This window comes from Diadema setosum, chromosome 7, assembly GCF_964275005.1.
Source record: "Diadema setosum chromosome 7, eeDiaSeto1, whole genome shotgun sequence".
In the NCBI taxonomy this organism is placed as follows: Eukaryota; Metazoa; Echinodermata; class Echinoidea; order Diadematoida; family Diadematidae; genus Diadema; species Diadema setosum.
In genome coordinates this window covers 10,366,204-10,393,663 of record NC_092691.1, presented here as the reverse complement: position 1 = coordinate 10,393,663, position 27,460 = coordinate 10,366,204, and the positions used below count along the sequence as shown (strand labels likewise).

Sequence of the window (27,460 nt, the reverse complement as noted above, 5' to 3'; positions counted from 1 at the left end):
ATAATGCTATCCATAAAATGTGTGGTCGCTGTCAACTGCATCGGGCTAGAAATGCACGCTTGCCTACTCCATTAAATACTCTATTCAAATATCCTCTTGTCTATATCATATTACCATCTGCCTGTTTATCACAGCAGCGAAAGACATAGCTATATATTATTCCTTCACAAAATGTTCAAAACGTGAACATACTAGAATCACATTCATCTCAGAAGTACAGTAATACATTGTACTGTATCTTTCAGCAACTACAACTACATTAATATTTAGTGCATTTATCATGGTGTACATCAGATTCATTTTCATCAAGTATTCCACAGAATTGTTGGAATGCCTAGCGAGGAACTAGGAAGACAAAAACATGTTTTCCCAGCAAAGGGTTCAATTCAAAGTCATCACCATGTAATGAATACGCTCCTCTCAAGACGAATGTATGTGTCATAGACTGGTTTAGTGATATAACGACAATCATATCTAAAATAAAGGTTATTCCTTGAGTCTTGCCCATCTTAGCAATGACGGTGTATTATGTTGTAAATTGAATTCAATGTAATGGATTGTCTTTTATTTTAATACATAACAGGTTCACTGAAATGATAGACCCCAGTGGAAAGAATCGTCCATAATTTTCGGTAGGCCCTACATTAATTCACTTGCTAGTAAGAGAAGACCTTGTGCTGGAAAGCACAGAGAATCAATAAATGTAACTCGATAAATGCGTCAAATTGATTCAATCGGCTAGAGAAGCTGCCAAAGGATGAAAGGGCAGTTCACACACACCTTCTTTCTCGGCAGACAGCTGGTTGATCTCCTATAGGAAACCCCCAAACAACTGCGGGAGAAATATCAGCCACTCTTCACAATCATTTACTTTGTCAATTGATGCAATGTGATGTAGCTCCTCAACAACTACAGAGCCACTTTTTTAACATACCACTGACATGTTGTGCAGATTAATGGTCAATGGCTTAGATGGATTTCTTATGACACATGACACCAAATTAATCTTGGGATCAGAGTTCAACAAGCTACCTAGTGATTACATACAATGGTTTCTAACCCCCACGTATTTTCAATTTTCATTTTTGCAGACTAAACTTACCATTTTCTGGCTTCATATGAGTTGTGCTACAGTCAGAACATGTCTGATTAAAGAAGAAAAAATGTCTGTTTGTATGTGTAATTTGTACATACTGCATGCTGATACAAAAGTAATTGCATAGTTGCCCTACTTACTGTGAGAATTTGTATTGACCATTACAACCTGCTTGATAACTTGTGTAGTACAGGAAAGTTGGTTCAACAGACAGACAGACACACACACTGAATGTCAGTCCATGGAATCACTGTAAAATTAAGACATTGTTGTACATAGAAAACCTATTTTGTGTAGCTACTGATTCTATGCCACCGATACTGACTGTCAGAGGTCTGACAAGTTGTCAAATACGGAAAAAAAAAAGCTATAGGAATGAATAAAATTCTATTTGTTTGTTTTGTGGAGAGAATGTAGTTACATGCACTAAGATTGTTCTCTCTTTTTATTAGCTTTTACTCTCCATGCATAAGATTGTATGCTCAATCTGTATTATTATGAACAAGAGGAAATTTATTGTACAGATATTACATATCGACATTGATATCTTGAATGGATTGTTTGTATTTTTTGTGTGCAATTTGGAAAGTATGATAACTATGATATCAGATGAAGTTTTCACATGCAGAAATTGTGTTAGTTTTTAAAACACATGATTGCAATACATACAGTTCCTTCATGTTATCATCAAAGAATTAAATCATTTGCTGTGAATTCCATACAGTACACCTTTCTGGTACATTCTGCTCAAATACATGTAGTGAAATAACAGTCTATACACTACAGCATCCCGGCTGCAGAGATTTCTTGTTGAACTACATTCCACACCTACAGTCTTAAATTTGCAGATTTGTATTTCTTCTGCATTTTGTTTCTTCCTACAAAACAGCTGAAAGCCACCTAGACAAACAACACTCAATGCAAATTCAGAGAGCATCTGCCAATTTTTGTTCTTTTTCAAATGTACATAATTTTTTAGGCACATAAGAGAGTAGTACACATGCACCAAAAGAAGAAGAAGAAGAAGAAAACAAAGACACAATGTACCCATATAAAATTCTAACTTTATCTCCCATCTACTAAGAAATATGAAATATATAACTATATAACATCATATAATATATATATTTGTGAGTCACCAGTGACATAAAAAAGTTGATTCTCTCTGTCCATTGTATCTATTGATATTTTGCTGTTTGTGTTGGTCATTTTTCTTTTGTTTTTGTACAAAAAATAAATATTTACATCACACGAAAGTTTAAGGTTTGTCGCCCCGTCACCTCTTTGTCCTGGCCTCAGTCAGAATCCTCATCATCCAGGTAGTCATCATCATTGTATCCTGGGAGAGGAGATAGAAAAGGAGAGATGAGATACAAAATGAGAGAATACATGCCAAAGGAGAGAAGAGATACCAAAATGAGAGAAAAGAGACCATAGAAGAGATGTGATACCAAAGAAGAGATGAGATACAAAAAGAGAGAACACATGCCAAAGGAGAGAAGAGATACCAAATGAGAGAATTGATACCAAAGGAGAAAATTGATACGAAAGGAGAGAAGAGATACCAAATGACAGAAAAGATATAAAAAAGAGATGAGATACGAAAGGAGAGAAGAGATAACAAAGGAGAGAAGAGATACAAAAGGAGAGAAAAGATACGAAAGGACAGAAGAGATAACAAAGGACAGAAGAGATGACAAACAAGAGAAGATATACCACAGGAGAGGAGAGGAGAGGAGAGGTACCAAAGGAGAGAAGAGATACAAAAGGAGAGAAGAGATAATAAAGGAGAGAAGAGATACCAAAATGAAAGAAAAGAGACCATAGAAGAGATGTGATACCAAAGAAGAGATGAGATACAAAAAGAGAGAACACATGCCAAAGGAGAGAAGAGATACCAAATGAGAGAATTGATACCAAATAAGAAAATTGATACCAAAGGAGAGAAGAGATACCAAATGACAGAAAAGATAAAAAAAGAGATGAGATATGAAAGGAGGGAAGAGATAGCAAAGGAGAGAAGAGATGACAAACAAGAGAAGATATGCCACAGGAGAGGAGAGGTACCAAAGGAGAGAAGAGATACCAAATAACAGAAAAGATATCAAAGAAGAGATGAGATACGAAAGGAGAAAAGAGATAACAAATGAGAGAAGAGATAACAAACAAGAGAAGATATACCACAGGAGAGTATATGTATAGGAGAAGAGACACCAAAGGAGAGAAGAGATACCAAATTAGAGAAAAGATACCAGAGAGAAGAGATACCAAAAGAGTGAAGGGATATGAAAGGAGGAAAAAGATACCAAAGGAGAGAAGAGATACCAAAGTAGAGAAGAGAAAACAAAGGAGCAAAGAAATACCAAAGAGAGAAGGGATACCAAAGGAGAGAATAGGTACCAAAGAATAGATGAGATACCAAAGAAGAGAAGAGATACCAAAGGAGAGAAGAAGGGAGAAGAGCTAATGGACAAGAGAAGATATATCAAAAGAGAGAATAGGTACCAAAGAATAGATGAGATACCAAAGAAGAGAAGAGATACCAAAGGAGAGAAGAAGGGAGAAGAGCTAATGGACAAGAGAAGATATATCAAAAGAGAGAATAGGTACCAGAGGAGAGATGAGATACAAAAGAAGAGAAGAGATATCATGAGAGAAGAGAAAACAAAGAAGAGAAGAGACACCAAAAGTGAGAAGAGATACCAAAAGAGTAAAGCGATATCAAAAAGAAAAGAAGAGATACCAAAGGAGAGAAGTGATACCAATAACGGGAAGAAATTAGAATATCAGAAAACAGACTAATGTACATGGCAAACTATGAGTGACTAGGAGGGTATTTGGCAGGAAACTCAGCAAAGGCATTTTTGATTATACAGATATAATCAACATAGAAAAATGACACAAAAGATATGAGAAGTACCGATCATTTTAAAAGAAGTATGAGTAGATTTGTAGTATTTGCAGAGTTGAAGTATCCCAGCAACCTAACAAGTGAACAATAAACACAGAATAATTGGCTTTGCTCTTTCTTCTATCAAACATACAGACAATAATGCATGTACCTTCATGACACACTTTGGGCTACATGAGTCAGGTGACAATTGGTCATCATGATAAGTGAACATGTAGTTGAATCATGGTATTTCTCTTTCAAACAAATATTGCAAATTAATTTCATAATACCAATCTTTTTCTGTTTCATTTCTTCATAGTATATGCATGTATTTGTAAATACAGCAAAAAGCTGTTTTCAAAAATAAATCTAATTCAATCTCCTTATAAGCGTTTAACAAATGCATTCCTTTGGTAGGGAAATTGTCTCTTTTTATTAATGCAAATTTTGTATCGATTCAATTATTCAACACTTCACTTTCGAACAAGAATGATATGTTTCAACATTCAAGCAGCTTGTACCCATGATGAGGGTGGGGTTTGATCATAACCTAATAAAGTATTCTAACATGACCTTGAACATACCAGAAACATAGAGATGCTGGAAGATGATTAATAAAGTACAAAATGAACAAACAAAAAAAGTCTGGCTGGGTGAAGGGGCAAATGAAATTGTTTCATTCTATGCTGTGAAACATCATTTGTACATTTGATGTCAAAGGTAGGAAAAAGGTCAATACTCGAGCAAATCACAATCTGAGAGATGGGGGGGGGGGGGATGGAGTGGCGAAGATATTTAAGGTAATGAAAAAAATCCAACAGGTGCACTTGGATAGACCGCTTGAAACTTGCTCGATCCTAAAGTACACTTTCAACATTGGGTTCAAGTTTGCTTTCCTAAATAGAGTCAAATCGGGGGGACACAAAAGCAAAGGTTTCATCGAAATCGAACCTGCTATGACAGAGTTACAGAACTTTATTAAGATTTCTTAACATCGCTGGGGTGACAAGAACATGTATCTCAAATTTTTGTGAAAATGACTTTTTTAGATTAATGGTCAGATAATTGGCTAAGTGATGTCCTGTCCAAATCATAACTGTCTTACCCCCAAAATGAAGCCATCACGGCGTGTCAAAGGAAAGGCTATTCCATTCGGCATAGTGCTTTGGCCGTTTTTTGGCTCTCCTGAACATTTGACATTTTGTAGATACGAGGTCTTGTCGCTCAAGCGACGTTATGCTCTTTTCAAAGAGTGATGTTCATGCAAACACACTGTACAAAACATAAAATAAAGGCGGGGATGTTATCATCTCTTCTAACATATTTGCGGCTGCAAGTGAAACTTTATCTTTGTTTCTGACAATTATACTTTGATTAACCATCATTATACCATTTTGAGTGTCTAATTTACTCCAGCTTACATCAAAGGAGCAATGGAATCACCTGCCTTCAATGATAGAATCTAGATGTATGTATCATGATTATACAATTTGGAGATTATATATACCAAATATTTAACCTTAACGCTTACTGTTCTTGGTTTGCTGAGTGATGGGGGGCGTTTCATCAACGAGTTCGTCGGAGGTTTTCACCGACGAATTTGCTATCAGCCAATCAGACGCAAGGATTTACACTGACAACTGTTAAAAGCTAATGAAATCCTTGGTCTGATTGGCTGATAGCAAATTCGTCGGTGAAATCTCCGACGAACTCGTTGATGAAACGCCCCCCTGGATGCATTCTTTGCTAATTGGTTCAGATGCCTTGGAAACTAACTGCCAATGAGTAAAGGCTAAAAACCTAATTCCTCCAAATCTCTATTGTGTCACCATGGTCTTTCTGTTGAACTGAGGCACATTTTTTTTTTGCTACATCTGAGTGGGCTTGCTAACTCTACGACTCAGTCAAGTTTGGATGGATTACTCAATACTGATGAAAAAAACTGGGCAAGTTAAGCTACGTGCTTGGACACATAAAGGATTTACTGAAATCATAATGCCAAACTGTGTGCCTTATTCACTACTTCTCTGCTGGTAGTTAGCTCAGAATTTTATCTGGAGTTTATGTATAATGGTTGTAGCACATTTTCAAAAGAATCAAACTGCTGTAGGTGACTAAGTCTCTACCACATGCTTGCTGCAGAATGAGAATGAAGTCAAAACAGGCTCCATCAGCATTCATGATAGATGTAATATCACACTGCCTGGTAACACCTTCCTCTCTAAATGTGATTGACCGATATTGAAGACAGGATTGCAATTTTGGTAATGTCCACAGAAGCACTTTGCAGAAAGAAGTTTGATGATGTTTACAACACATACAGTCCCAGCGTCAATGTCCTCATAGGCACTTAATAAAAAAAAAAAAAATCACCCAAAAAACGTTGAATTTGTTGCGAGAGTTTGTGCGAGTAGTATTGCTAATTCATGAAAATAAAGTGATGCATAGTTTATGATCATACACTGGGATAGGAGAATGTAATCATCCTAATGCAATGTATAATCCTCCGGTTCATGATGCATCAAGAACCAGAAATATTCATGACCACCAAAAGGGTGACACACAAAGTAAAAAATTACATAAAAAAAGAAGTGAAACTCTTAATACATTGAATTTTCTAGTAATCCATGCCATATTTATTGATTGCTATATTATGGCGTATACTGCAGTCTTTGCACTCTGATCATCTGATCACTTGATCGATATAATTTGGTAAATAGAAGTACACTCGCATACCCATTTTACATTCTTTCATTAGAAATAATTGAATTCAGACTATTTGGCTATTTCACCAACAACTCTCAAGTGGTACTGGATTATCAAGGGGTTATTTTTGTCATGGTTAGATCCTTTGACTACATTGCATAGCTGCTTTCCTTCTGTGTTTCATAAACATTTGTAATGATTTGTTTTTGCGCACAAAAGTACACGTTTGGCTTCTGCCTGGAAATTATGAACTCTTTCTTTCTTCATCAACAGATTATGACATCATCAACGCAGTAAATCATCAAAGGAAACCGGGGAATTATGCTTACAAGATCCATAGTACAAGGGTTCAGAGATAATCTGCAGTCATAAAAACTATTGGAAATAATAATAATAATTGATTGATTGATTGAAAGGTATTTATTGAATAACATCCCTTGCAGCACGCAGGCTGAATTGCGGACATCTTACAAGCATCAGCATGAATACATTCAAATATATACAAACATACATTGAAAAATATTAACTATTGCACGATACAATAATGTCTTCTTTACCCAGGGTAGCCTCTTCAGTGTTGCCACTGCTCTACCAGAGAGCCCTGCCATTAAATACTACCCAAACGTTGCCAGGTACCCATTTATACACCAGGGTCGAGAGGGTCATGGTGGGTAAAAACATCTTCTCCACGGACGTAAGCACTGGGCGGGATTCGAACTCGGGTCCTCCGATCGGGAGTTGGCATCGAGTCTCATCCACTATGCAACAGTGCCCCCACATAAACATCTCTACGCACAAGCTTGTGCAGCAAAGTCATACTTTGAATTACTTGGAAAATACTACGGGCTCCAACGGAATTCTACATTTTTGATAAATGATGCACCATGCCATAACCTGGGTTAATGTTATACATTGTATCTTGGGTTGCAGCATTATGTGGCATCATCTTGTGTTCGCACGATGTACAGCTACATACTTGTACTACCATCATAGCAGCCAAATTTTATTAGTCAGCAATAATGATCCTGATGTTAATTCAATCATGTCATGACATTTTTTTTTTTACTGTAATTATAACAATTGTGATAATAATAATTCTTTTTCATACTTTTTTCCAAACAAACTTATACAATTTTGATACTTTTTTCCAAACAAACTTATACAATTTTGATACTTTTTTCCAAACAAACTTATACAATTTTGAACAGTCATTCAGAATGAGATCTAGAATTTCAACCCTCAAACTCATCCTACAATTATTTAAAATTTTACTTCCTCCGTGGATTGGTAAAGCATAGTGTGGCGTTGCTGTCAGTGTGAGATACTGAGATCACTGGTGTAGTGTGTGTGATGAGCGCTGATGATGTTATGATGCTGCTGCATTGCCAATTTTGGGGGGATTTGGATCACGATGCTGAACATGCCATACAATGCGATTTTTATGTTCACACAGGTAAAAATCCACAGATTTGGATCACGATACAAATCTTAAGATTTGGATCACGATACAAATCTTAAGATTTGTATCCCGCTAAATGCACTAGTGTGAATCCCACGATGGTACGTTACTGCAACACAACTTTTGTGGAAAGCTATTAAGAGTTTGCTTTTTGATTTCATGAGCCAAAGAAGGAAATTTAGGAAAGCGTTGTCAGTAGGTATATGGGAAACCTGTGAGGCAATGGCAGCTAGGTCTCATTTAATTTGCATTGTATACCATTGTTTTGTGAAAATATGTGAAACTTTCATAATTTCTTTTAATATTCAAGGTCAAATTTTGATGAAAGCTCCACTACCTCCACATTTATCTAACTTTTTAAACTCACTTGTGAACACCAACTCGGCTTGAAAGTACTTATTCATTCTAACACAATTCAACATATCTTTGACCATGGCACTCACATAAAGCTAAAATATAGTTCTCAGAAGGGCTCAAAATTCATCTTCCATCATTAAAGAGCTTGCTTGCAATACACTGAAAGGGTCTATTATGAAACTTATCTGGCTGGCATGATTTGCCAGGATACTGATTCTTTTTTATTTTTATTTTTTGAGTATTCTTAAATCGAAGGTGTGTAAAACAATTTTGATGAGAGTACATGATTTTTATTCCTGAAGTGCCCTCCCCATTCAGTAGGGTACATGGAGGTAGGCACATCGTAGAACGTTATATGATGATTGATTGTGCCCGAATAAATCATGTTCGCAAAGAAGCTGCATGTGATTTACTCTGGTGCAGAAGATTTGTAGAAACAGTCAACCTTGCTTAAGACGACCTTGCATAAGTTGAATAATTGCCAAGTCGAAGGTCTTTTCAAGCCCTCTTCTCTTCATATTGTATTGATTTTAACCCCTCATAAGTCAAATTCTCTCCTCTAAGTCAAAGCTATTTCTTCCGTCCAAATAGATTCGACTTAGGCGAGATTGACTGTACTGCTGTAGCACGATTTGTCTATTACTGATCAGGTATGCGCTGAGATTGTAGTACTTTTGGCAATTTTTTCTTTTGGCTAATATGTCACATTTTTGTTGTTACCCAACTGAAATCGTGTTTACGGTACGGTTTTATTTCACACATTTTGCTATGCATACATATACACATTTTAGAGCAAGAATAGACAGTTCTGCAGGCATATGAGAACTAGATTTTCACTTTGACAAGATTTCAAATACAAAAATTGCCTCTACCAGGGTAGCAGTGGAGGCAGAGTCTGTTTCAAAGTGTGTTGGTAGAACACCAAGTTTATGACATTTCATATTTTCCCCCATTTTGCCGCTGTTTTCATTTTTGTTCCCAGAGTATGCACAATACTGTGCACAATATTGAATTATGTCCTTCTAGCAGGTGTTTGACTCTCCTTCATAAATTCTGAATGCCAAATCGAAATCGTTCTGTGTTTTCATAATTAATAACAGCACTATTTTCGCAAATAAACCAATCATCGGAAGAGCCATTGCATAATTCAAGCACAGTGTAGAGGACTTTCAAGGCAGCACGGAAATATGACAACTTTTCAAGGTCTGTTGAGTAGTTTTCACTCACTGAAAAAAAAAAATGGAATCACACTGAGCCATTGAGGCCGTCAAATAGCAGTCGTGTGTCATGTGACTGGTGATGCACTGCTAATATACTGTTTGCCCTCCTTTGGGGTCAATATTTGTGGAATATTGCACGTGGAATATTGCACATGTCCTTGGAGTCATGAAGAGAAAATAATTCCCATCCAGAGCAGAGAACGGAAATGTTTGATACTTGTAGTGTCATTTACTAATGAAGTCTACAAAAAGCAGAAGATACCATGAAAAAAAAAATGGCAGAAAACATGTTGTTGTTGTTTTAAAGAACGAAAGAAGAGAGAGAGAAAAAAAAATGGCTGAAAAATGAAACAACAACATCTGATCTAATTTGATAAATGATTCCTGACAAGTCAATGTTTTAATATCACTACATCTGTTACAGGGCACTCCCATGATAACCAGCATGGATGTAACAAAATTCTCGTCACAACAAAGTAATTAGGGCCTTTTTAGGTCCCAATATCTTTATGTACCTTACTGTTTGGCTACAAATTACAATTAAATTCTGATATAATGAAACAAACTGTCAGTCCCAAGGACGTATACTATAACAGGAGTCGGCTGTATATGGTTTAAAGATACATCAAGGCAAGATTAATTAATTCATCACCATAATGTTTGAATTCATTTTTTTTTTTCATGCAGTTAGTTTATCCTGCATCTGAATTCATACAATTACTTTGGCGATGGAAGACTGTTGTGAATTTGTGTGTCTGTCTGCCCTTGTCATCTAATATTTAAAATTCACATGATAGATGCATGAGTGTTTTAATACTAGAACTTCAAACACCGACGGAAAATCAAAGAGCACTTAACCTAATGCAGTCGGGGGACTGATGCGATGAATTTGTTTTTAATATTACAAGAAATATCGTAAATGTTTTCATCAATATTGGAACATAAACACTGACTGGTGGTGAAACGACACCGTCAGATATTTAAAACAAAAGCTGTGGCGAGTGAGGGATGAAACAGCAAAGCCAAAATCATGAAAAATTCACTTGTGTCTGAGAAACAATTGATATTTTGTCATCAAACTCGGTACAATGAGTCAGGTACAGAAGGGTAGTTAACTATTCATATTTGGGCTAAGTGCAGAGAAGGGGTAAAAGGTCAAGGCAAAGATTATTTTTGAAAATCCATGACTTTCATAATGTATGAAGAGGTTAAGAGCACTTAATCAGTCATCACTCAGAGATTTTTCTTTCTTTTTTTTTCTGAGAAGTGTCTAGAGTAAATGGAAGTGAGGAGATTTGCAAACATGAAAGTCTAGTAAACAAACAAACAAATAAATAAACAAACAAACAAATAAACAAACAAACAAACAAACAACAAGCATAAATAAAACCAACATTGGTATATTCAGACACAAAATGAAGAGTGTTTCAGTGGTCATTCGGCCATAAGAGTTTGTGTATGTAGCTTGCAAGAAAAAAGGAAGATTACCCAGTACCACTTGTGGGAACCTTTTGAACTTCAATCTATTAATTTATGTCTGCAGCTTTTTTTTGAAAGAGTAAAATGTAAAAAAAAAATACAACGATGACACAGAATTTTTGGTAAAATATGTTTTTCTACGAAAGTCAAGTTTTACAAAAAGAAAATACAATAAATCATTTATATATAAAATACAGCAAATTGATGCATTCTCTCCTCCTTGACATGTTTCACATTGCAGGTGCCATTACAATAATCCTTTTTTTAATTATGTTTGATGAAATGACAGCCCTTTCTTCATGACAAAATCACTGAAAAAAAAAATGGCTCTCAATGATTTACTCACAAGGGGAAAAAAGGGGCAAAGGGGGGGGGGGGGGTGGAGGAATCATAAATGGCCTGTTTGATTTTACCTAAAAAAAAATTATTATGCTTAAAGTGAAAACAGATTAACATAACTATGCATTTCTTTTGTACAGCTGTCAATACTGTATTTCAATATTACATGTATATATATTTTTAGATAGATATAATGATTTATTAAAAAAATAATGATATTCATCTATCATCCTTAATTATCATTTTCTATTAAAAAGGTCTTAAGAAGGATGAGTTTCCGGAATTGATTCACATACACACGTACACACATGTCAAATCAAAACAAAAAAAGTGAAATCATACGCCAAGACCAAAATGACAAAATTACAGATAACCCAATTGTGGTTACATTGCATACCATGCCAAATTCAATTTGTGGGGTGTTTGATTACAACAGGCTCACTTACATCTAGCTGCGAGAGAATAAAAATGCATGAAATTCACCAGAAAAATTAATGTGAGCAGCGATAACGGGTAAAATGGGGTGGACACGACAAGACAGGAAGCTGGGGTGGTGAAAGTGAAGTGAATGAGGTGAAAATTTGACCACACACAAACACACAAACACACACACACACAAATACACCACATTATGTATATTGCATGCTGCCAACTGTCAACTGGGGCGTGAAGAAGGCCACATGCACACAATCATGATCATGGAGTCGAGTTGTTGTTGTTTTTTTCTGAGAATGCTCCTTTCACTTCAAGGGGGGGGGGGGGAATGGGGGAGCAGATGAGGCAGCGGGGCACGGGCTGTGAGATGATGATGATGATTTGGTACATTTTCTGTGCCATCTCCGTTCTCTGGCTTCCCTTATCTTTTTTTGTGTGTGTTTATCTGGACCATAAAATTACCTCTTTCCACCTGTTGCTATTCAGCAGCCAACAGGCAGTACTTATCTCATCATATACTCCTCCCCTTACTGTGATTAAACTGATGACATATTGATTGTTATATATCACCTTCTCTCTCTCTCTCTCTCTCTTTGCTATCTCTTCATCTATCTTAGTTTGTATCTGCCCTGGATCTGTCTATTCACCCAATTTTTCATCTATTTACTATCCATCCAGTCATCTATCCCTCTATCCTACTTTATCTATTTAATCTTTGACATGAACAGGTTCTCAGCTTTTCATGGACTGACCAAGGAGTGCATCTGGTAATCTATCAATCTACTACTAGTACGTACAAGAGTATTTATCTATTTCTATCCATTAAGCAATACTATTAGTTACCCCCTGCTTGTTCACGAAATACGGGCAAGTATCTACGGTCTGGTGCCATATTCCATGAGGCCGGAGGCCGAATGGAATATGGCACCAGACCGTAGATATTTCCCGTATTTCGTAAGAATAAGCAGGGGGTAACGATTTTATCTTTTTAAGTGTCAGTGCTATAACATTCTTCTCACTGATTTCCTCTCGTGAATGACGTTGAAATCGCCGGTTGTCATCCATGTTGACTTATGTCTCGCAAGCTGATTATGCGCGCATACGTACACGCATTAAAGGCATAATTTACCATTTGCAGATGAAACAAAAACCCAACATTAGTGCTTTAAAATAGTTTTAAAATGTGAGTTAGGGATAGAAACAACCACTGTAAAAATTTGAATCCGTATAATCGATGTCAAGTATTGTTAAATACACAAAATGTAAACAATAGTTATAATAAGAATGCTTTCAAGCGAAACCGTATACAGTTATGGTTTATTGAGAAAAATGCTGACATCTCCTCATATTTTGGGCTTTATTGCAAAAATTTTATATGGTAGGATGTTTTGTGATACAACAGACCTACACATATGCATCAAAAGTGATATCTTGAACATTTTTGAAATCACTGCTCCCAAAGGTAAACTGGACCTTTAAGATACTAGTAGTACGGTACTAGTAGCCAGATAGCATCTTCAAAGACAGCGCGTCTCAGGCAAAGACGCACATCACCTGAGACGCGCTGTCTTTGAAGTTGTTGTTGTTGTTGTTTATCAAGCGTCTTGGAGTGGTCTCAGGTGATGTGCGTAATACGCTTGAGGACCGCGCGCTGTCCATTTGTTTTGTACAGGATTAGCGCGCACTTTCCTATCTTTTCAGTTAAGCATCTTTGGTACACGCGCAGCTAGCTGTGTGATATCGTGATGTCATAATATGATTATCACGGAATACAGAAAATATTCAGTGGCGGATTTAGCGCATGCGCACAATATGACCTTATTCATGGAATACGGGAAATATTCAGTGGTTGATTGACCAATGAGATTACAGAATTCACGATCACTAAAAGATAAATACCTATTCATGAATATACACAGCAGTGTATCACCCATTACTCTTTTAAATTAAAGGGGAAGGCTAGTAACTGACCAGTGGGAATCAGTGGAAATGCTGGGAGATGATTGTTCCAATCCTTATGGGATTCATTCAAGAGTTCATTGTATATCTATTGTTGTGTGAAAATGATTTGCTTCAGAATGGTCTCATATTCAAGTAATGTGCAGTTTAAAGCTTCCAGGTTAGCGTCCCTGGTCAGTGACGGAGCATTGATCTGCACATTACTTGAATATGAGACCATTCTGAAGCAAATAATTTTCACACAACAATAGATATACAATGAACTCTAGAATGAATCCCATAAGGATTGGAACAATCATCTCCCAGCATTTCCACTGATTCCCACTGGTCAGTTACTAGCCTTCCCCTTTAACCATCTATAGCTCTATCTGTTAAACTGTCTTTCTTTCTCTCTATCTATTCATCAATCTATCTATCTGTCAATCCATCTTCATATCTTTCTCTTTACTGCCCTACCTACCTAGTGTAGCTATTGGTATCATTCACGGATGCCAATGTTGTGATTAACCCATTGAGGACGGGCTGATTTTGCTATAACAGGCATTTCCCATAGACACCTGTCGGAGTATACTCGGGACTTAGGACTCGTCTTCAGTGGGTTAACAGTATTGCAGTATTCTGAGGACTGAAAGGTGTATTTTTTTGGCAGAAAAACAGTGTTTTTGTCTTTCCTGCCATACACACGAGTGGCATACAATTTGGAAAAGACAGTATTTTTCCATGAAAGCAGCAGAATTTTTGCAAAAAAGAGGTACAAAACACTGCAAAATAGTAACAGTTGGCATCATTACATCTATCCAGCAGTCTGCATTGGTGTGTCATTCCCTGTTACTTGCAGATAGGTAGATAGAGAGATAGATAGATAGATCTATAGATACAGTTTTGTAGATGGATAGATAGATAGATACATAGATAGACAGGTAGATAGATAGATAGATAGATAGACAGGTAGATAGATAGATAGAAAGATTGATCTGTAGATAGATAGACAGATAAATGGATAGATGGATAGATGGATAGATAGATAGATGGATGGATAGATAGATAGATAAATCCATAGACAGATAGATAGATAGATAGATAGACAGATCTATAGACAGATAGATAGATAGATATATCTATAGACAGATAGATAGATTTATCTATAGACAGATAGATAGATAGATAGATAGATAGATAGATCTATAGACAGACAGGTAGATAGATAGACCTATAGACAGATAGATTGATAGATAGACCTATAGATAGATAGATAGATAGATCAATAGATAGATAGATAGATAGACACTATATGCGCTGAATATTTTGCGAGGTTTTTATTTTGCAAATTTCGCGAGTCACCTGCCATTCGCCATATTACAAACATGCGAAAATATTGACTCTGAAACTGATATGAATGTGACGCACGCGTATACATTTCTCCACTCCATACAGGACTCCACGATCACAAATTTAGCCACTCGCGAAATCGTCGGGAAGTCTCGATTCGCAAAAATTTAGACTCACTGAGTATATGGAGTATACAGTAGATAGATAGACGAGATATAAATATATCTATACAATAGTATTATCTATCTGTCTACATATTAATCTCTGATCTATCCCTCTGGGCATCTAGTGTTTCATAAAAAAAAACCCAACATATTACCCTACTGCATACGTATGTTCATCCATCCATCCATTCACAGCCAATGCACCCATCAATCTATCTAAATGTTGTCATCTATATGTGTACCAATCTTGTCCCCCAAGGTCACATGTGTGTCATTAGCTCTACTTCTCTGCCTCATTAACTCCTCCTTTTCCATTTATTTCACAAATTTGACTTTGTATTTTTTCATCATAAAATTTCATCCTAAAACTGAATGTAGCCTGATGTACATCACTGGGGCAGAATTGGGGTGAAAAGGGATGTAAAACACAGCTGAGTAAACTTTTGAGGCAATCTAGGGAAAAGATGTCCCCACACCAAACATAGCACATACTTAAAGTGAAAACAAAGTTCTGGTAAGGGCCTGAGAACCCGTCTGGCACCATTTCATATTTGCTTGCAATATATCGAAAGAGTCTACAAAGAAACTTACCTGGCTGACGCGGTTTGCCGGAATGATGAGTCGTTTTGGAGTATTTTGAGAAAAATAATAAAAGTCGGTAGACCGACTTTTATTCCAGAAGGCTCCAGACTAACTCAGTCTCAGGGAAAACTCGACCCTATTTCAGACAATTTACACACAGTTCGTGATCGCCATGTTCATCAGTACTCTATACTACGGGTACCAAACGAGGCCTTGATGAGCAGACAGGAAAGTGCGTGCTAATCCTGTACAAAACAAATGGACAGCGCGCGGTCCTCAAGCCTAGTATACGCACATCACCTCAGTTGCTGAGACGCGCGGTCTTTGAAGTTTTTGTTGTTGTTTATCAAGCGTCTTTGATTGTTTTTAGAGGTGCTTGAGAGGCGCACACTAATTTTGCATGCACGCCAAAGAGGTTTTTGATGCGCGCGTTGTAACAACTCAGACCATTACTGCGAGTAGCTAGAACGCTACAATGTAGTTTATACAGGCCGCTCCCATTATGCATAGTACAACGCTGTACAATCCAGAGGGACAACCAATACAAGCGGAGACCTCATCCCACCGTCAAGCAAAGCGAGGCCGAGTTATCCCCGAGTCCGAGTCTAGCCTGACCCCGTTCGGGTAAGTTCTGAGACTGAACGTTTTTGGTTAATATTTCCCATTTTCGTCGTTACCCATCGAATATCTTGTTATTACAGCGTTATTCCGCACATTTCCTAGGCATACGTTCACATTTTGGAGCAAAATTTGACAACTTTTGCAGGCGTACCAGAACTTTCTTTGGGCTTTAACCTGTCCATTACGGGAACTTGGTATACTGAGTTCCCAAAATATAGGCAAGAGTGCCTGGTTTCATGGCCAAAATTCATGTCTATCTACAGTACACTGCTCCAAAAAATGGCTTTGATAGAAAGATTAGAGTTTCTTCTATCAATGTGAGTTTCCTTCTAATCCTTTATTAAAACTATGTGTATCGTACTATTATTCGCCTTCTTTGCAATGGAGTGTGCGCTTATTTTGCTATTATACTCATATGAAGATGTACATATGATGAAGCAATCAAGTCTTTTGGAGCTCAGCAGAAATCTGCTTTCACTGACCCCATTCAGGTGCATCTTTTGTGTGTAACAAAAGAGTTTGTGAGCCCATCAGAGCATGCTCTATTCATACTTTGCACCCGACTGATATTTCTATTGTTTGATGGCACATGTTGTTGACAAAGGGGGTACATGTACCGCTTGACTGCTTTCGCACTGGTGGATTACCAACCTGCCCATTCTCTGTCGACCTACAAAAACAATCTCATTTGGGGGTATCGGAGGCTCTCGTAGAATTGCGGGAGGAACAGGTAAACATGAGCAGCTTCCATCAGAGTAAGAGTACATCAGAGCCTAACTGAAACAACAACCTTAATCCTTTAAGATCTTAACAGCAACCCCTCTATTATGCCAAACTTATAACTGTTCATCTAATATTTTTTTTTCTGTTCTCCAAACATAACAGAATGGGTAAAATTATACTTACTATGATTTCTTTGAAACAAAGACAATCCCATCCACATGCTACCCACTTGATTCTACTGAGATTTTAGAATATTGGAATGGATATTATCAATTACATATTCAGATCACATATACCGAGATTTGGGAAAAATAGAGAAAGACAAAAAACAACAACAACTTTTACTTTCACTACCATAAAACTGGAAGACATCCTCTTGTGAATTTAAGCATGTTATGTCTTGACTCTCATGGTTATCTATGGATGAAATTAAAAAAGAGGGCTTGCAAAATATTGCACAATAATATGCTTGACCTATACAGATGAAAGCCCTGAAAAGGATTAAGTATATGTACAAACTTAAACTTGTACATTTTGTAATATCTCCCATTTGCCCTGTGTTCACAGAAGTGAACTCCTCCATTAAAAGAAAACCCTAAATGACTGACAAAACTTACTCCTTTGTGGAATGAGAAGGGCTGCCGTGGCGGGGTCTCTTGAAGCGAGATCTTGCGGGAATTTCTTGTCCTTGTTCTTCAGGTCTGTCCTGGCACCTAACGACGCAAAGAACATCAAACTATGAAATTTGATACACTCAAAGAGTCTTGGCACTGTTGATGGAGTATAAACTAATGTGAAGAACATTGAACATCAAACAATTAAAAGCTACACTCAAAGAGTTGAGGCACTAAAGGTGAGACTGAGCAGCTGTACTACAACAACTTCTTGTTTTGTGTGTCTGTCTGCCCTTTTCATCTAATATTCAAAATTCACATGATAGATGCATAAGCATTTTAATGCCAGAACTTCAAACACCGACGGAAAATCAAAGAGCACTTAACCTAATGCAGTCGGGGGACTGATCTGATGAATTTGTGTTTAATATTTCAAGAAATATCATAAATGTTGTAATCAATGTTGGAACATTAACACTGAGCGGTGGTGAAACGACACCATCAGATGTTTAAAGCAAAAGCTGTGGCGAGCGAGGGATGAAACACCAAAGCCAAAATCATGAAAAATTCACTTGTTTCTGAGAAACAACTTCTCTGACATGCCCAAATTAGACTATCATGGGCAACATCTTTTACTTTTACGCAGTTACATGCAGTATACAAAAAGTAAATGGTCATGAGTGTGATGGTACAAGATTTCACACAAGGTGAAAGATATAGGCAGTCTTTTCAACTAGGCAAAGTGAAGTAAAAATATAGGTCCCAAGGCTATTTATCTAGTATCTTTTATCTTTTATACACTTGTATATGCTCATATATCATTTGGTAATATCAAACTTTTATATTACAAAAGAAAAGTACTGACTCCTGAGGACTTCGTTATAACAGGAGTAGCTTGTATTCTTTATAGTAACTTAACATTGCCTGGAACAAAGACTATGAGTTGCCAAGCAACAGAGACACAAGACTGCTATCACCTTTCTCCAGCAATAGTTGCACAGCCTCCTTGTGGCCCTTCCAAGCTGCAGCATGCAGAGCTGTGTCACCAATCTTATTCTGAGCATCAACAGAGACAAAAGACACAAGGTGAATAGAAACACAACATATATCAGCTGATACACTATACATGTACTGTATATGCTGTTATTTTCGCGAATTACGCGAATCACAGTTGGATCGCGAATTTAACAACACGCGAAAATGTCTCCATGCGCCCTGTTCATAGTGCATTAACGTAAGCGTCGGCCTCAATTCGCGAAAACAACATCTCGCGAAAATGTCTATGGCCTCGTCATTCGCGAAAATATCTGTACGCAAAAATAACAGCGTATACAGTATGTGGTCTATCAAAACACACACTACACACAAACTACACACTCATACACAAAAAAAAAACCCCACAAAAAACATAAACAATCAAGAATGCTACAATTGCATTCCAGGACAGAAAAGCAGTAAAGAGTTAATTACTGTTCCTCTTCACAAAAAGGTTCTGCTATTTGTTTTCCATTGTTTCAACAAGCAAAACTGATGACAATTCAAAAGTTTGTTCTTTTTTAAACTTCTATACAAATTGTATGACTGATGGCACCCTATTACTATCACCAATCAGCCCTTTGACAACCAAAGTTGAGTACGAGGCATGTTTGGCTTGCTGGGAATGTCTCCATCTGTCTATCTGTCTGTCTGTCTGTCTCTCTCTCTCTCTCTCCATCAATCTATCAGTCTACCCATCTATCTACAATGTATCTGTCTATCTATCTAATCTATCTATCTTATCTTGTCTTATCTTATCATATCTTATTTTATCTTTCTTTCTATGTATGTATGTACCAGGTACTGTATACGCTATATATTTCGTGGGGGTTTTATCTTCGCGAATTTCGCGAGTCAGGAGCTATTCGCGAAATTAACAACACGCAAAAATATTATCTTCCAAAATGAATCCCTTGCCTTGATGATACGAACATTTCAGTACTAGTATACCATGTCACTGCTTTCCAAACAGACCATACTGGCTAAGCTTGTTTACGTACATATAGCACGTCCACGTCTACTTACGAATACTGTAGAGAGCCAATCCATTATCGCAAGGGGACCACTCGTCACAAATCTAGTGCGATGGACTTAACCACTTCAAAAATGTTGAATTCTAACTTACATTAGTTCGGAGAGTTTGGTAAGTTTTTTTTTTTTCATGCAGTGTATAACTAGTATCATTCTTATTTGCTAGTAAGTTGAAAATTCACACTTTCTTTGCCACTTCATATTTTCTCTGGTCCCCCAATCGCGAATTTAACCACTCGCGAAAATGTGTGACACCAGCAATTCGCGAAAATGTATGTACGTGATAATTATAGCGTATACAGTATGTATGTATGTATGTATGTATGTATCTATCAATCTATGTGTGTATGTGTGAGTGTGTGTGCGTACAATCTAACATATATGTATGCAACGATAGCCTGAGTTATGTGATGACACCTCATTGATGATTAAAGTACAGGTAGGAGAGTAAAATTTATATGGATGTTCCATGCCACACAAGTAACCATTTTGGTCAGTGAAGATAGCCAAAGGACGATAATCTGCCTCTTCTCATGAGGTTACAACGTCCATTGCCCATTTTGTCTGAGAACTCTAAATTTATGGGTAATATGTCTATTCCTCCTACACACCCCATTATACCAAAGTCTATAGCCCTGTATCTTATCCCAACCTCCAAATCCTAGAAGACCTGTAACAAAAAAAGTCATAATCTTAATCCTTTAGACCCTGAAATGTCTATTGAGCTGCTCGCAGCTGCATTCGCATGAGTGTGAAAGGTGGGGAGGTGCAGCATATGAAAAGCCGTATGTGTGTTTCACTGCCCAGTTCCTCTCATCCAAGTGTTTTGGCGAACTCTGCAATGCAATCACTAACTCGACAGATCATTTATCTAGATGCCTGCGATATACATCCGGAGTTAAACCTCAGAATCCTGGTTCCAAATGGGATAGGTGTATAGACCAAATGCAATTACACCAAATGCTAATTTCCACCAGGGAAGAAACCTTACTTGATGCACAGGCCAGGCAATGAGGTTAAATGCTGTCATTAGGGAATAAATATGCACAATAATTCATTGAAATGATGATTAATAAATTCATTGAAATGATGATTAATAAATTCATTTCATGAAAATACTTCTACTCTTTACAGAGTAAGAACAAACGAACAAAAAGGCTCCAAATATGCGCATCATAAGCTCTCACCACGAGAAACTGTAAGCATTCAACAGTTGCAAGGAAATGACCCATATCACCAAAGGCACTTTTCATCCCATTTCGAAAAATGAATTGAATTGCAACAGACACCAACAATTGGTGAGTACACAGATGCTTCAATAATGATGATTATTTTTTTTTTCTTCCTGTCTCTGCTTCCTCTCTCTTTGATTGTGTACATCATTTCTTCACTAAAACAAATTCTTGTTAACATCACGGTCCATAAACAGTACATCATTGGCCATCCTAATCACGATCATATAATTTTTATTATTACGAATTGGCTACGACCCATTTCTGCAATGGGCTTTGAGTTCAAGAAGATTAACCTGTTGAAGACTAGTCCTGAGTATACTCAGGCAGGTGTCTATGGGAACATGTGTTATAGCAAAATCAATTCATCCTCAACGGGTTAAAGGATATGTGCCATTAACCACAATAAATGATGTGACTGATAGTAAACTAACACTGTAGTACAAAAATGGTGGATTCCCCCCCCCCCCCTCACCACCACCTTCTTTAGCAGATTTAGAAACATAGCAGCCAGCTTAATAAAATACAAAGTACTGTTCTGTAAAAGCGGAAATTTTAATGGGGTTGACATTTTTGCGCATTTCGCACAACCGGAAACTGGCAGGAAAATAAAAGCATGCAAGTATTAATGCTTGCCATATGTTCCAGTAGTTGAGCTCTTGATTCTGCAGATCAAAAACACACAAAACTCGTCTTACCCTGCTGAGAACAAAAAAAAAAAAAAAAAATAATAATAATAATAATAATTACACGCAAATATCCACTTTCACAGTACCTGGACATCAAAGAAGGTGTTGAAGATTGCTGGCTAAAGACTGAAATAATGCATCTCTTCTAAATCAGTAAGAAGAAACAATACTGGAAGATAAGTGAGACAACATCTATCTACACTGTATCTACCTATCTATCTACTCATCTGTTCATTCATTTATCTATCTATCCACCTCCATATAATATGTAAATAGATAGATAGATATAAAAAGGTGAACACAACGCTAATGTAGCACATCATGCAACTAGTCAAAGCAAATGTAGTGCAAGTGGGACAGCAAAAAAAAAAACAAAAACAAAAAAACCCAAAAACATATAACAAATAGTCTTATTGAACATCAGAGGGCGCTATCACACTCTGCCCTTGGCTGGGGGGAAAAAAAAAATTGACAGGGACCATACCTGGACGTTTATCTGGCAGTTGGGCCGAGATATTAGTGACTTCATGCACTCAATGTGACCTCCATGGGCTGCCCAGTAAAGGGGTGTAGCTCCGGCCTTGTCCAGGCTGTTGACTGACACCTGCAACACAGAAGGGTGAATAATGATAATTACAGATAAAGTAGTGAAGAATATTGTCATCATTATCATACTTCTAGCAGATCTAATTACTAATTATAGCAATAACATGCTTACATTGATAGTAGCAGAAGTATAAGTAGTAGTGGTAGTAGTAGTAGTAGTGGTACAAATGACTATGATGATGATGATGATGATGATGATGATATCTAGGATAGCCTCTTCAGTATTGTCACTGCTTTACCACAGGGCCCTGTCATTCTTATCCACTATGCCCTCATGATGATATTGATATAAAAACAATGATGGTGAAAATGATGGATGATGATGATGGTGATAATAATGATAATAATAATGATAATAATAATAATAATAATGATAATAATAATAATAATAATAATAATAATAATAATAATAATAATAATAATAATAATAATAATAATGATAATAATAATAATAATAATAATAATAATAATAATAATAATAATAATAATAATAATAATAATGATAGTAATAATAATAACAATAATCATCATCACCATCATCATCATAAATCACCATCATCATCATCATCATTATCATCATCATCTTATCAACCCAGGGTAGACTCTTCAGTGCTAACACTGCTCTCCCCAGGTCCCCTGCCATGATAGGGGGAAGGGTTAAAGGAGGGACTGGGTGAGTGTGTATGGAGAGGATGGGATATGAGGGAAGTACACCAGACATGAATAAGCATGGTGTCTAGTTATGAGAGAGGGAAACAACCCATAAAATTCACATGTGGCCTTGTTATGTAGATTTAATCAACTTTTATGAAGGCCAATCTAAACTGAGGTATCTTAGATATGATACTCAAAATATCTGATACCACACAATAGAAATTGATGTAATTCCATTTGCTAGATATGATCCATGATACTGAGTGTACCTTTTCTTTGATACATATAACCCGAACAAATATTGGCAATTACAGAATTGATCTAGCATATGGATTTCATGCATGTCTTTTGTCTGTTTGTGCATTCTAATGAGACATTCACGTTAACACTTATTGCTTCTAATTTTTATTGGATCTACTGTATCCAAAAGTGGTACTCATCGGCCACACACATGCATGTACGGTGGGTGAAGAGCTATATTATCATGCTTGCATGCATTGGTGATTGAAACTTGGTGCATGTGCAGGGGCAATTGACTATCACTCCATGGTATAGTGATGGTATCAAGTAATGTATTGTTATGGAGCGTCAATCTAGCCAAAGATGTCACAAATGTTGCCCTTGTGTTGGAATCAAGAGGAATTTTTGTTCGATCTAAAATAATTATACTTAGATGTGATATGCGTGTGACTGGTATGTCTGCCATCCGACAAAAATAATGTCCTTGCCTGGCAGTACATGTGCATTTCCTTCAACAGGATGATAGTCACAAACCAAAGAATGACGAGAAACAAATTTGGTTTCTGTGTACCTACCTTGTTGTTTAAACACTCTTCCAGGAATGAAATGTTTCCACGTTTTGCCGCTTCATGCAGAGGGTAGTCTACGGACTCCATGCTCTCTTCAACTGCAATCAGAATTGGAACCAGATGTTGGATATGCCATATATTTTGTGGGGCTTTCATTTTCGCAAATTTTGCGAGTCGGGTGCCATTCGCAGATTTAGCAACATGTGAAAACATAAAGTCTGATCCTGACATGAATGTGAAAAGCATGACATGTACATTTCTCTGTTAATTATTGTACTCTATGATCGCAAATTTGGCCACTCCCAAAATTGTTGAGGAGTCCTGATTCACACACACACACACACACACACACACACACACAAATTAGACTTACTAAATATCTGGCATATACAGTATCTCAAAAAAAAATCTTTGCTCACATTCCATCTAAAAATACATATATGAAAAACTTTGAGTGCACTAAGAAAATGCTTCTCCATCTTTTACATAATTTGCATATTTCAAAATCTCCATCTTTTACATAATTTGCATATTTCAAAGTACATTTTGAATAAAATCATTTCCCATAAAAATTACATCACATGAGGAATAGAGTTAAGTTTGAGTTTAGAAGGCTGTTTCATAACCCATAGTATTTGCTCAGATGACTGCCTATTCATGATCACAGCTATTGATTCGGAAAAACAACAATAGTTCTCTTTATTGGCCTATCAAACAGAAACATATGTGTGTACCTTCACAGATGTGTATTGATGTCCTCTTATACTTGATTATAAACTGTATTGTTATACTTTGCACTGCATCCCTTTTAAAAGTCTGTATGAAAGGATCTTGTTAACCATTTAAAAGTAAAAATGGCTTCCTCATTCACAATAGATGAATGTTCATTGTTCAAAGAGCTCTGCCGGCATGGTTCTGCGAGCTACCCTAGATTGTCACTATATAAAACTCACCACAGATGGGGTAGTAGCCATTCTATGGTCCATGCCAGTGGAAGTGTGTATTAGCCCCAGGAAAGACCTGTACCACCATGCTAACAGTCTCTCTGAAGTCAAAGTCTCACTAATTGAACAAAATGAAATTCTTGCGTTCTCCAATCAGAGAAATCTTTGTGGAAACTCACCGTAATTGCCTGGAATAAGTCCTGACTTGTTCCCACATCGAGCCTTCCACCAACCATCATTGTTCTAAAAATTAGAGAACAGGACAGATACAAAAATGGTAGATAAATAGATATAATATGCATAAATATTTAAAACCAGATGAATAAATCAATGAATGAATGAACAAATAAACAAACAAACTAAGAAACAGTCAAGAGAAAAGACAAAGAAAGAAAATAACAAATGCATAATATATGGAACACATACAACAATAACCAACCAATCAATTAATGTAATATGTATGAACATTAAACTGGTGATAGGCTCTTCTAGGCTTTTAGCCCAGTTCTTTATACCAAGTCTTTGTTTTTTTTTAGGTGGTCCAGTAAAAATGCCATGCTAGAAATTAAAGGGACATTCCAGATGATTTTCAAAATTTCACATCATGTAGTACATAAATTGACAGCTCCATGTATAGGTTTGTGGAATTTATTGTGGTCCTCGAGCAGAGAGGAACCAATAATACTCTAAAAATTTTACACAAATTACACTGAACAATGCTGATGACATAGAGCCTCACATATTTCAGAAATGTAGCAGTGTAATTCCATTACAATACTGCTTGCTTGACAAGTTCACCTGTGCAGAATCTATGCATGCCTTTGTTGTTGTTCTGATTCCTTGAGCCCCAACTCATGCATTCTTATGGTGAGGCTGCCATGTCATCATCCTTGTTCATTGCAATTTGTTGTAAATTTTGAAAACATTCTTATTCCTCACCCCAATCACTATAAATTCTAATATTCTATACTCAGTATAACTAATATATAGTTGTTCAAAGGCATAAGTCTGGAAATCATCCAGAGGTCTAGCTTGAGAAACATGTTTCTATTTGCGCCTAAAGTCATGGGTTGTTCAGCTTCTGAAACAGTCCCCCTGCCAACTGTGAACCATTGATAACATTCCATACAACAGCTGTGTCACAGACTCTATGGCACGTCAATGAAACATGCAACTCTTAAAGGGAAATGCAACCCACACATATAATACGTGAAATTGGGGAATGCATCAATATAGGAGAACACATCTGCGAAATTTGAGAAAGATCACACAATCTGTTCAAAATTTATGAATGTTTAAAGCATACATTGTAGGTGCTGCCATTACTGGGTGAAAATACTACAACAGTTTGTGATGTCATGCATGGTTGATGATATAAAGAAAATATAACTTAGGAAAATTCATCCACAAAATTTACTTTTTATGGCAAAGCACACATTCCCTCAACTTGCCGCTGACACACAACATGTATGTTAAGGGCATCAGTCCCCTGCTTTCTTAAAGAGGTAAATCAAGTGCTCTTTCACATCTATGCTAGAAAAGTAAATTAACGTTCAATTTCTTAATATTTTCGTTCAAATGTTGTTCATAAATGACATCATCAGGTGATATAGTCTTCTTATCCAGCAATAGCTGCACACCAAAACTTAAAGAAATCATAATCTTTACATGAATTGTCTGATTTTCCTCACAAACTTCACTGATGATATTCTATTAATACTGTGGCATTCCCTCAATTCACATTCTATATTTGGGATTCATTCTCCTTTCATGTATGCGTGTGCATATTGAACTTGCCTGGTAATTAATAGGCTCTTCTTGGCATTCTAGTTTTGACCCTAATACTATGTCTTTGTCTGTTTTTGGACAGTAAAAATACCTTTGTTTGAAATTAAGCTTGAGAAACATGTTTCTATTTGCACCTAAATTCATGGGTTATTCAGCCTTTGAAATGAGTCCCCCTGCCAACTGTGAACCCACAACATTCCTTACAACAGCTGTATCACAGACTCTATGGGCTGTCAATGAAACACGCAACTTTTAAAGGGCAAGTTCACCTTCATAAACATAAGGATTGAGAGAATGTAACAATATTAGTAGAACACATCAGTGAAAGTTTGAGGAAAATTGGACAATCGATGCAAAAGTTATGAATTTTAAAAATTTTTTGTGCTGGAACCGCTGGATGAGGAGACTACTACAGCTTGTGAGTCATATGCGTACAACAGTATAAAGAAAATGTAAAGAAAATTCAACATATTTTCACTTTTTTCGCATAATAAAAGAGCACTTGACTTGCCTCTTTCTAAAGGCAGGGGGAATAATGTTACCCATAACATTTGTCGGTAACGAGTCGGGGGAATGTGTACTTTTTTCAAAAGATGAAATTTTGTGAAATTTTCTTTATATTTTCCTATATTGTTGTACGCATGTGACATCTAAGTTATTCACACACTGCAGTAGTCTTCTCATCCAGCGGTTAC

General features: G+C 36.7%; 1 protein-coding gene across 2 annotated transcripts in view; it reads right to left on the bottom strand.

The window, feature by feature from the left end:
* Positions 1-1,926: 1,926 nt before the first annotated feature.
* Positions 1,927-27,460, bottom strand: part of LOC140230412 (osteoclast-stimulating factor 1-like) — a 42,166-nt gene continuing 16,632 nt past the window's right edge. For both annotated transcript variants that reach the window (XM_072310560.1, XM_072310561.1), the window contains exons 4-9: positions 25,157-25,220; positions 24,040-24,131; positions 22,449-22,568; positions 18,954-19,032; positions 17,980-18,075; positions 1,927-2,435 (exon numbers count right to left, since the gene is read on the bottom strand). In XM_072310560.1, the coding sequence (XP_072166661.1) occupies positions 2,392-2,435; positions 17,980-18,075; positions 18,954-19,032; positions 22,449-22,568; positions 24,040-24,131; positions 25,157-25,220 (495 nt within the window). In that variant the 3' untranslated portion in view covers positions 1,927-2,391. The remainder of the gene's footprint in view (positions 2,436-17,979; positions 18,076-18,953; positions 19,033-22,448; positions 22,569-24,039; positions 24,132-25,156; positions 25,221-27,460) is intronic.